This window comes from Carcharodon carcharias, chromosome 13 (assembly GCF_017639515.1).
Source record: "Carcharodon carcharias isolate sCarCar2 chromosome 13, sCarCar2.pri, whole genome shotgun sequence".
Taxonomy (NCBI): domain Eukaryota; kingdom Metazoa; phylum Chordata; class Chondrichthyes; order Lamniformes; family Lamnidae; genus Carcharodon; species Carcharodon carcharias.
In genome coordinates this window covers 34,134,813-34,146,842 of record NC_054479.1, presented here as the reverse complement: position 1 = coordinate 34,146,842, position 12,030 = coordinate 34,134,813, and the positions used below count along the sequence as shown (strand labels likewise).

Genomic DNA, 12,030 nt, shown 5'->3' with positions numbered 1-12,030 from the left:
ACCAGTCATGTGGGACTAAGATCAACCCATGGTATGGGGGAGAACTCATCTCCTCATGACCCACTCAGGCTGACCTCAGTATTAGCACTATCTGCTTGCCCACACAGCAAAGGAAAAATGCCCTAAATGGTTCAATGCAGTCACAACAGTAAGACTTTGGGGAGATGGGGCGGGGTGCTCAAAGGGTAAGGCTACCTGCTGGGTTAAATGCCCAATTCCAACAAGGTAGTCACCCTGCCAGAGTGCAGCAAATCATTGAAGGGCTTGCAGCACTGGATCCAGATGCACTGCACCACGTAGCGGGAGCTCACCACCTTCGCCACCTCCTCCCAGGCATGTTTGGTCATGTGGGGGGGCCTCTTCCTATCCGGGGGTACCAACACCTCCCACCATGCTGCCACCTCCTTGAGGAGGGCAGCACAGCAGTCATCAGAAAAACAAAGGGCACATTGGCCCCCTGCTGGCCTACCCTGCAGCCTGGCCTGCTCCTCTGGCCTTCTGTCCAGCCTGGCCTGCTCATCCCAGCCCTTCTGCTGCAACCTGGAACTGGCCATTGTGAGCAGCCTACAAAAGGCTGCTAGGCATTTTTTAAACAGACTGCCGGGTCGCCATTGGACCCAGCGATCCATGCATGCCCTCCGTCACCTGCACACAACCACGGGAGTTGGCAAATACGCTGGGCGGGCCTTAATTGGCCCTCCCGTGTAAAATAGCGGAGCAGATCTAATTGCGAGCGGCGTCCGCTCACCCCCCCCCCCCTCCCCACAAACAGAAAACCTTGTCCATAGATTTTAACAGACCCAGGCAATGCACACACCCTGGACAGCTGAATTAAAAATTAGTTTTTCTCCACTTCAGTTCCTTGTAGACAGCAGCTTGAGGCTTAGATACTGGAGGCTTTTCATACTTGTGTTACATCTCAAAATGCCTGCTCTTACACACAGCCTTCTCTCCTTTATAGATATTTTCCCCTTTGAATGCAAATTCCCATTGTTTCACTATGTCTTTGGACTTTACCTCTCTAATAATAAAAATCTATCATAGTCCTAATTTTACCAGTAATCTTTGGGAAAAATAAACACATTGTTTCTTAATTTCTTCTGGCTAGATGTAACATTTCACCCCCTCTTTTGAATTCAAGCTACTCTGGATTATTTTAAAATGCAAATGTTCCCCTTACACCTCACATTCTAAAAATTCACCCATGTTTACCTATTTAGCATTTCAAACATACACACACACACACACACACACACACACATCCCGACCCCACTATTGCTCTAATTTGCAATGGAATCCAATATCATTATGAAAATTATTATATCTTTCTGACAGTGGGGCATGCTAACTTTAACTTGTGCTAATCTATTATGATTTTGCATTCTCTGCTCAAAAGTTCAGCCACTCAACAGCACACATAGCAATGGCTGCATGATACAGTCAATTACACTAGCAGGTGGCACAAAGTTTGCGTGCTGTCTGCATTAGAGGCAGCAGTGTGGGTTAATCATGTGTCGTGAACCCCACATCTATTTTCAGGAGTTATCAAAATTTCATGGCCAAAAGCTTTTATCAATACTGGATCCCTAAGCTTTGAAGTTCATAACGGAATGTTATGACTGTAATACTAAACTTCTTGAAATTTTTTTTAGTTTTAAATACTGTAATCTAGGTCAGTGCATTTTTTCTTCCTTCATAAATCTGCTGAGAAATCCAAGGACTTGTTGGTTATTATGTTTTTTATTTTGTGTTTGAGCAGCACACTTTACTTTTGTATTGTCTTTAATCCATGCTGTTTTCATTTGTCTACTTGACTATGTTTTTATTTTCCTTTCTCCCCACTTAAATTCTCAAGTCTTTAACCAATGAGCTAGCAGCAGCCAAAACTCAGTGTGTGCAAATAACAGAGGATATGAGAGCTTTGAAGGGGGATAAAGAAAAGATGATCCAGCAAGCAGATGCACTAAAATCTGAGAAAGAGTCCATATTCTCTGAACTTTCAGAGCTGAAGTTACAGTGTATTTCCCTGCAGAAAGAGCAGCAAGTGTTAGAATCAAAGAATGAGGATCTCCAGTTGGAAAAAACAGCATTTTTAAAAGAAAGGCAGGATTTTGAGTGTAAACAGCAACAACTTGGTCTGGAAAAGGAAGCTATAAAGACTGAAAAAGACCAGTTTCTCATGGAAATCAAACATTTGCAGCAGCTACTTGATAAGTTAACAAAAGAAAATGAAGACCTCCAAGTCTCACAATCCAACCTGAGTAAATTACTGGCAGAAGTTCAGATAAGCAACAAAGTAACAGAATGTGAACGAACACAATTGCTTCAAGAAAAGGAAGAGTTGTTATCGGCCCACAGGAAAGTGATTACAGAAAAAGAAGAGCTTGCAAAAGAAAAAGACAAGATTACAGAAGGTTTTCACAAGTCATGTGCAGAGACAGCCATTGCTCTTGAGAAGCTGACAAAAGAAAGAGATGGTCTGATGGTGGAAAAAAACTCGCTTTTACTGAAATACTCGAAGCTTGAAGCTCAGTGTGAATTTTTAGCTAAGGAGAAAAATCTGCTGCAATCAGCAAGTGATGAATTTGCATCTGAAAAAGAAACTCTTCAAAAAGAGAAGATAGATCTTAGTTTAAGTTTGCAGAAGACTATCCTTGAAAAACAAACCTGCATTAAAGAAAGGGATCAACTACAGAATAATGAAGATCTTTTGAAAGAAGAACTAGAAAAATATGTGAAGGAAAATGCGGAACTTAAGGTCTCAACATCCAGCCAGTCAAAACTCTTGGATGAAATTAGGAATAGCAGTGAGGTAACAGACTCTGAACGTCTCCAGCTGCTCCAAGAGAAAGAAGTGCTAACTACATCGCAGAGAAAACTTACTGTAGAAAGGGATGAGCTTGCTAAGGAAAAAATGGAGTTGATTGTAAAGCTGCAGAAATCAATTGAGGAGGCAGCCATTATCGAGAAGAAGCTGAGCGAAGAGAAGGATGCCCTGAAAACAGAAAAAGATTTACTTTGGCTGAGGCAGTCACAGCTTGAAACTCATTGTGAATCCTTACAAAAGGAGAAGGAGACCTTGGAATCAAAAAGCAATGTGCAATTGTCAGAAAATGAATCTCTCTTGGGCAAGATAGCCAAAATCAAATCGGAGCAACAGCAGGTAGTCTCTGAAAATACAGCCAGAGCTGCAGAACGGGATCAGCTCCTCAGCAACATTGAGTTTTTAAAGAAAGAGCTTGACAAAATGACCAAAGAAAATGGAGAGCTCCAGGTCTCAAAATCAAATTTGTCTACACTTTTGGATGAGATTCAGAACTGCAAAAACGTTGAGGATTCGGAGAGATTCTGTTTGTTGCAGGAAAAGCAGAGACTGGCAGCTGAACTTAAGGAACAGTGCTCTGAAACAGAAAACCTTATTGCACAGAGGGAGGAATTAGAAAAAAAATATAATAAATTAAATGAACACATGAGAGCATTTGAGAACCAACTAATACAAGACAGGAATGCAGAAAAACTGGAAAAAGAGTGTCTCATTATGGCTCATTTAAAACTTGAAAATAATTTCCAGCTATTACAGAAAGAAATGGATGTTCTTAAAGCTAAAAATGATGAACTATTTTCAGAAAAAGATGTGCTAGTTACAGAAAAAGAGGTTATAGATGCTGAAAAAAAGAAGTCTGCTAGTGAGAAAGAAGACCTAACAGTTGAGAAAAATTGGCTGGTGTCCAATGTTGAACAGCTGAAGAAGGAGCTTGATATATTAATGAAAGAAAAAGTAGAGATTGAGGTTTCACAATCAAATCTTTTGCGACACTTGGATGAACTTCGCAGTAGCCAGGAGGTATGTGACTTGGATTGGTTAAAGCTACGGGAAGAAAAGGATAATTTACTAGCAACAGTACAAAAGCTACACATAGAAAAAGAAGAGCTTGTTCGAGTGAAGGACAAGCTAGCTGAATCCCTCTGCAGGGTACGTGAAGACGCTGCTCAAGACAATGGAGAAGCTGAAGCGAAACTCCAACAGCTGCTATGTGAAAAGGAGGTATTGCTGAAACATGAAGAGGATCTTGCTTCCAAAATAAAAGATCTTCAGGTTCATCAGAATATTACTTTATCAGAGAAAATTGAGGTACCGAATATAAACATTCAGATAAATCCAGAAAGTTGTGGGCTCTTTTGTTTGCTAATGAGTGCACTAATAGGTTTGGTTTTGTACATTTTTGATCACTATTAACAGTGTTTGTCAACTATGTTTTAGATTACATTAATTCTGGAAAATAACTTTGTGGCTTGTCAATCCAATAGATAGATGGTGTGGTGTGCACAGGTGGCTGTAGTCATTATAATTCCGGAATCTCATTTTTCCTGAATTAATTTGCATTATATACAATTAGAAATCTTGTTCGAGTGTGGATGAAATGAAGCTTTAAGTTTGAATATATATTAACATGGAAAAATATTTAGGTTTTTTTCAGTTCATTAACAACACTTTAATCATTTTATTTGTGATCAAGTTTATCAAAGGAACTACTTTACATGTTCCCAAATTTAACAAACTGATTTTCCTCAACAAATCAATTTCTTGGTTAATTTAGAAAAAAAAAATCCTGATTCTTGACAGAATTTTGTGTTTTGTGCAGAATGCAATTATTTCTAAATTCTCAAAACTTCATGTTTATCCACAGTGAAACCAGTATTTACTGCCAACAGCTAATTTGAAGAAAAGCAAAAACAAATTGAAGCCATTAGGCAGAACTGTACAAGTATAAAGCTATTGAGTGAGTGCATGCATTATGGAGTTTGGTTGCATAGTGGATATGTTACTGGATACTAATCCAGAGGCCTGGATTGTTGATTGGAGACATGATCCCGCCACAGCAGCCGGGAACTATAAACTTAATTAAGATCTGAAATAAAAAGCTAGTACCAATAATAATGACCATGAAACCACCAGATTGTCATCAAAACACATCTGATTTACTATTGTCTTTTAGGCTGAACGTCTGCCATCCTTACCCGATCTGATTTATGTGAATCTAGACGCACAGAAATGTGCTTCATTTCTAGTGGATTGCTGTGCCATTTCACCTATTAAGTTGTATTCAAGAAGATGGCTTATTGCCACCTTCTCAATTTGTCAGTTAGGGATGGGCAATAAATGCTGGCCTTATCATCAACACTGACATTCCGTAAATGAATTAAAAAATTGTACTGAACCATATAGGCCAGGAAGCTGCCAGGTTTGATATGAACTGTGCTGAGTTTGCTGATCGTGATTGGGGCACCAATAGTGCTGCTACAACTGCCCTACGTGGCTCTGAATGGGGGGAAAAAAGGACTTGCATTTATAGAGTACTAAAGGAGCGTCTCAAATGTTTCAATCACAAAGAACCACTTCTTCAAAGTAGTGAATTGCTATTTCTTTACTCGTCTGTGATGAAACACCTTGGGAATATTTTTCTTCCTCTAAAGTGCTTTCTAATTGTAAGTACTTATAATAGTAGTAGTTAGCGGAGCATTATATTAGCCAGGGCTTCCACTCCTGTTCACCACTTGGTGACTCCTGGTGGACAGTAGGTGTTTACTGTCACCTACAGTAAATGATCAGCTATGATTTTTGCCCTAGACCTGTGGTTCAGTAGGTGTGGATGCTCACCATTGCAATTCAGGCATGAAGAATGACCACTCGATAAAATACCAGAGAGGGGCCAGTGCCCCTTGGAAACATAGTCCAGCATGGGTCCCTTTGTTCTAGTGGGTGCGGACTGCAAGTTTGTGCATTTAAGCTGATCCATTAAAATTTAATAACAACATCTACCAATAATAATTCCAAACTTTTCTTTGAATTTAAAGCAAGCTAAACGAATACGAAGAATTGGCAATAAAGTAATATGTGGCATATAATATTTTAATTAGCTTCAAAACAAATATCAAGTTCTTAAAATTAATTTTCTCTTTGTAACTTAGAAGATGAATTGGCCAGTTGGCAGTTTCTAAAACATGAGAATTTTAACTTTGCTTTTCTCCATGTTAATTACTTTAAAATTTAAAAAAATATCAGTAGCATGTTTGGCATGAAACTGAATCTGGCACATTGGAATCTTAGAATTTGTTGCATATATTTTCTGTGAAATTTTAAGTGCATTTAATATAATGGTGTCTAACATTCAATTTGATACTATGGAATATAAAACTATAGGTTCAGGACAAAAAAAATGTAGTTAAAATTTCTAAAAAAAATAATAAAATTTGCATAATTTTCTAAAATTCTATTTTTCAAGTCAGAATTACATTATGTACAAGACATCAATTAACTTGATCCATCCACATGTAAGATGTGTTTAACTTTTGGAACCTGTTTCAGTGAAATTCTAAACAATTACCTGAAATTAGGATGATATATTTTTAGGCTTCAAAAAAAGTTGAAGAGGCTGGACTGTTATTAGAGCAGGTTATGAAGGAGAAGAACATACTAGACCAACAGAAGACTGAAACTTTGATACAATTGGAAGAATCAAGGCTGAAAAACCAGAAGCTTCAAAATGAGGTAAGAGCTAACCCATTGCTTTGTTCTATGTAGGCTTCAAAATTAGTATAAATATAACATTGCTGTATTGAGACATAAACTAAGGGTTGCAAAATTGATGTTAAATTGCAATCAAGAACAGATTAAAAATAGTTATTTTAATTCTTTCACAGAAAGTGTGTGTTGCAGCCTAGGCCAACATTTATTGCCCATCCCTATTTTCCCTTGAGAAGGTGCTGGTAAGCGCTGCATTCTTGAACCCCTTCAGTTCATGAGGTGTAGGTACACCAAAAGCGCTATTAGGGAATTCCATGATTTTGACCCAGCGACAATGAAGAAACAGCGATATAGTTCCAAGTCAAATGGAGTGTGGTTTGAAGAGGAACTTGCAGGTGGTGACGTTCCATGCATCTTTTGCTCTTGTCCTTTGAGGTGGATGTTGTGCGTTTGGAAGGTGCTGTTGAAGGAGCTTTGGTGATTGTTGCCGTGCATCTTGTAGATGGTACACACTGCTGCTGCTGTGCGTTGGTGGTGGAGGGAGTTGGATGTTGAAGGTGGTGGATGGGTGCCAATCAAACCGGATGCTTTGTCCTGGATGTTTCCAGCTTGAGTGTTGCTGGAGCTGCACTCATCCAGGCAAGTAGAGTGTATTCCACCACACTCGACTTGTGCTTTATAGATGGTGGACAGGCTTTGGGGAATCAGGAGGTGAATTACTCTCCACAGAATTCCCAGCCTCTGATCTGCTCTTGTAGCCACAGTATTTATGTGGCCAGTCCAGTTCAGTTTCTGGTCAGTGGTAACCCACCAGAATGTGGATAGTGGGGGATTCAACGATTGTAATGCCAATGACTATCAAGGGGAGATGGTTGAATTCTCTCTTGTTGGAGAGGTTATTGCCTGGCACCTGTGTAGTGCGAATGTTACTTGCCTCTTATCATCACAAGCCTGAATATTGTCCAGATCTTGATACAAAAGGGCATGGACTGCTTCAGTATCTGAGGAGTTACAAATGGTGCTGAACATTGCGCAATCATCACCGAACATCCCTACTTCTGACCTTATGATGGAGGGAAGGTTATTGAAGCAGCTGAAGATGGTTGAACCTAGGACACTACCCTGCAATGATGTCCTGAGACTGAGATGACTAATCTTCAGCAATCAGAGTCATCTTCCATTGCGCTAGGTATGAGTTCAACCAGCGGAGATTTTCCCCTGATTCCCATTGACACCAATTTTGCTAGGACTCCTTGATGCCACACTTGGTCAAATGCTGCCTTTATGTCAAGGGCTGTCACTTTCACCTCACCCCTTGAGTTCAGCTGTTTTTGTGTGTGTTGAACTAAGGCGGTGTTACGATCCCAGCTGGTGTTATTTGCTGAGCAAGCCAAATCCCAGAGGGAAACTTGTCTTACTGGTCATAACATTTTTTTTGAATTCTGAAAACTAGGAGAAACCTACCGAAGCATAGAATTCCTGTAACACCCCTGGACTTTAAAAATTAATTAACAAGAAGTGAACACTTAAGTACCCAAAATAAAAGTTACACAGTTAAAACAGTTTTACAAAAGCTCCTCAAAAGAACCCACCTGGTCAGAACACAACAGTAAGCACCTTTTTGGCAAAAAGACTATCCTAGTTTCTGGATCATCCTTCAGATTTTGCACCTTCTGTCAGCACAGAGCTGGTCCCAGGATTTCGTCCCCACATGGCCAATACAACTCAGCTCAACATCTTTCCTTGAATATCCTTTTTCCCTTTCATCTTTGATTCCATTGTCTTTAGCATCTCTTTGAACTCAACTTCTCCAAAATATAAAAATCTTTCATGTTTTCCTATTGTCTTACCTTTCAGGTCAAATCATTGTAACAATCTTCCCTTGTTTACTTATGAAACCTTTCCAAGTTGTAAAAGTCCCTTACTCCCCTTTGAAACTTAACAGCTGAAAAGCTAAATCTCTCTCTATCTCTCAAAGCAAATTTCTAAACCTAACCTATTTACTTGTAAACCCACTTCATCAGGGCCCCTCATTACAAATGCATGCATTTAGAACATTTACCCCTTTTATCTCTCAGTTCCCAGACCAGTTGTCTTAAGTAAGAAAAAAGCAAAAAACTTTAGTAACCTTCCCCCCCAGTTTAATTAATCTCTCTCTCTCTCGCACACACACACACACACACACAGCCTTCTTTATAGAATACCACCATATGTTCAAAAATATTTTAAAAAATAACATCCCATCTTCACAGCTGTAAGTCAGGAGCTGAGTGGCACTGATGGAATCTAAACTGAGTGTCAGTGAGCAGGTTATTGCTGAGTAAGTGCCGCTTGATAGCACTGTCAACAACACCTTCCTTCACTTTGGTAATGGTCGAGAATAGACTGGGTGATCATTGACCAGGTTGGATTTGTCCTGCCCTTTGTGGACAGGACATACCCAAGTTATCTCCTACATCGCCGAGTAGATGCCAGTGTTGTAGCTGTATTGGAGCAGCTTGGTTGAAGGTGTGGCTAGTTCTGCACCACAAGTCTTCAGTACTATTGCTAGAATGTTGTCAGGCCTCATAGCCTTTGCAGTATTCAGTGCATTCAGCCATTTCTTGATATCACATGGAGAGAATCGAATTGGCAAAAGACTGGCACCTGTGGTGCTAGGGACCTTGAGGAGGCTGAGATGGGTCAATCTCTCAGCACTTCAGGCTGGAGATGGTTGCAAATGCTTCAGCCTTGTCTTTTGCACTGATGTGCTGGGTTCTCCCATTACTGAGGGGAGATATTTGTGGTGCTGCCTCTTCCAGTGAGTTGGTTCATTGTCCACCACCATTCACTACTGGATGTGGTAGGACTGGAGAGCTTTGATCTGATCCATTGGTTGTGCGATTGCTTAGCTCTGCCTATTGCATGCTGCTTCTGCTGTTTGGCATGCAAATAGTCCAGTGTTGTAGCTTCACCAGGTTGACACCTCATTTTTAGGTATGCATGATGCTGCTCCTGGCATACCCTCCTGTGCTCTTCATTGAACCAAGGTTGATCCCCTGACTTCTTGGTAGAGTGTGGGATATGCTGGACCATGAGGTTACATATTGTGGTTGAATTCAATTCTGCTGTTGTTGATGGCCCACAACGCCTCATGGATGCCCAGTTTTACATTGCTAGATCTATTTGAAATCTATCCCATTTAGCACGGTGGTGGTGTCGCACACCATAATGGAGAATATCCTCAATGTGAAGACGGCACTTCATCTCCACAAGGACTGTGCGATGGTTACTCCTACCAATACTATCAAGGGCAGATGCATCTACGAGAGCTAGATTGGTGAGGACGAGATCAAGTAGGTTTTCCCTCTTGTTGGTTCCCTCACCATCTGCTGCTGACCCGATCTCGCAACTATGTCTTTTAGGACTTGGCCACCCCAGTCAGTAGTGGTGCTACTGAGCCACTGTTGCTGATGGATATTGAAGTTTCCCCCATTCCCAGAGTACACTCTGTGCCCTTGCCATCTCAATGCTTCATCCAAGTGGACATAGAGGAGTACTAATCCATTAACTGAAATGGGGGGAGGTATGTGGTAACCAGCAGGAAGTGTCCTTTCCCATGTTTGACCTGATGCCATGAGTCTGGAGTCAATATTGAGGACTCCCAGGGCAACTCCCTCCCGACTGTATACCACTATGCTGCCACCTCTACTGGCTGGAAACTTGCCTTAAAGAAGGGCAAAAATGGCAGCTCAACGTCCCTGGATATAGTGTTTTCAGGCAGGATGGAGAGGGGATAAAAAGGTGGGTGTGTAGTATTATTGGCTAAAGAATCAATTACAGCTGTGAGGAGGGATGATATACTAAACGAAGCATCAAATGAGGCCATATGGGTTGAGCTCGAAAATAAAAAAGGGGCAGCTAGGAGTGTACTATACACCCCCAAATAGTAGAAAAGAGTTAGAAGAACAAATATGTAAGCACATTTGAGTGCAAAAACAGTGGGGCAATAATAGTTGGAGACTTCAATTATTCTAATATCAATTGGGATACGAACAGTGTGAATGCCACAGAGGGCACAAAATTCTTGAACTGCATTCAGGAGATCTTTTTTAGCCAGCATGTAACAAGCCCAACGCAAGGGAGCGCAATTCTCAATTTAGTCTCAGGAAATGAAGCTGGGCAAGTGGATGAAATAGCAGTGGGAGACCATTTTGGAGATAGTGACCATAATGCAGTTAAGTTTAGCATCATTATGGTAAAGGGCAAGGTTAGAACAGGAGTGAAAGTTCTAACTTGGGGAAAGACCAATTTTACAAAGCTGAGAGATGAACTGGCAAAAGTGGACTGGATACACCTACTAGAAGGGAAAGCAATGTCAAGTCAGTGGGAAGGCATTCAAAAGCAAGATTCTACTGGCATAGTGTGGGCATGTCCCCACAAAGAAAAAGGATGGTACTGCAAAATCTAGAGCTCCCTGGTTACCCAGAAGCATACAAGGTAAGATAATGCAGAAAAAGAAAACAAAACGTTGTAGAAAGCTTAGAGTATAAAAAGCACAGGGGTGAAGAAAAAATTGAAATTAGGAAAGGAAAGGGAGGATATAAAAAATATTGGCAGGGAAAATCAAAGAAGATCCAAAAATGTTTTACCAGTACATTAGGAACAAGAGAATAACTAAGGGAAAAGTAGGGCCAATCAGAGATGTATATGGTAACTTATGCGTTGATGCAGAAGATGTGGGCAGCGTTCTCAATGAGTACTTGGTCTCTGCCTTCACTAAAGAGAGAGATGATGCAGGCATTCTAGTTGAAGAGGAGGATTGTGAAATTTTATATACAATAAGCATATTGAGAGAGGAAGTACAGACATCCTTGAAGGTGGATAAATTACCAGGGCTGGATGCATTGTATCCTAGATTGTTAAAGGAAGCCTGGGAGGAAATGGTGGATCCTCTGAGGCTCATTTTCCAATCTTCACCAGTTGACGGCGAAGTACCAGAAGATTGAAGGTCTGAGAATGCTGTACTTATTTAAAAAGGGTACAGGGGATAGGCCAGAAAATTATAGGCCAGTCAGTCCTACTTTGATGGTGGGCAAAATATTGGAATCAATTCTGAGAGACTGAATGAACTGCCACTTAGGCACAGATTGATCAGGGATAGTCAACATGGTTTTGTTAGTGGAAGATCAGATTTTTTGAGGAAGTAACAAGGAAGATTAATGAGGATAAAGCAGTGGATGTAGTCCACATGGATTTTAGCAAGGCATTTGACAAGGCATGGCAGACTGGCCAAAAAAGAGAAATCCCATGGGATACAGGGAAAAGTGGCAAGTTGGATCTAAAATTAACTCAGCGACAGGAAGCAAAGGGTAATGGCCAATGTTTTTGCAAATGGAAAGCCACTTCCAGTGGCGTTCCACAGGGCTTCGTGTTGGGACCCTTGCTGTTTGTCATATATATTAATGATTTGGACTTAAATGTGGGAGGCATGATTGGGAATTTTGCAGATGACACAAAAATTG

General features: G+C 40.7%; 1 protein-coding gene across 8 annotated transcripts in view; it reads left to right on the top strand.

The window, feature by feature from the left end:
* clip1a (CAP-GLY domain containing linker protein 1a) overlaps nt 1–12,030 on the top strand; it is a 166,035-nt gene that overhangs the window by 100,080 nt on the left and 53,925 nt on the right. For 7 of the 8 annotated variants that reach the window (XM_041202209.1, XM_041202213.1, XM_041202212.1 and 4 more), the window contains 2 exons: nt 1,856–4,132; nt 6,413–6,550. In XM_041202209.1, coding sequence (XP_041058143.1) covers nt 1,856–4,132; nt 6,413–6,550 — 2,415 coding nt within the window. The remainder of the gene's footprint in view (nt 1–1,855; nt 4,133–6,412; nt 6,551–12,030) is intronic. The other variant, XM_041202216.1, reaches the window with a different exon arrangement.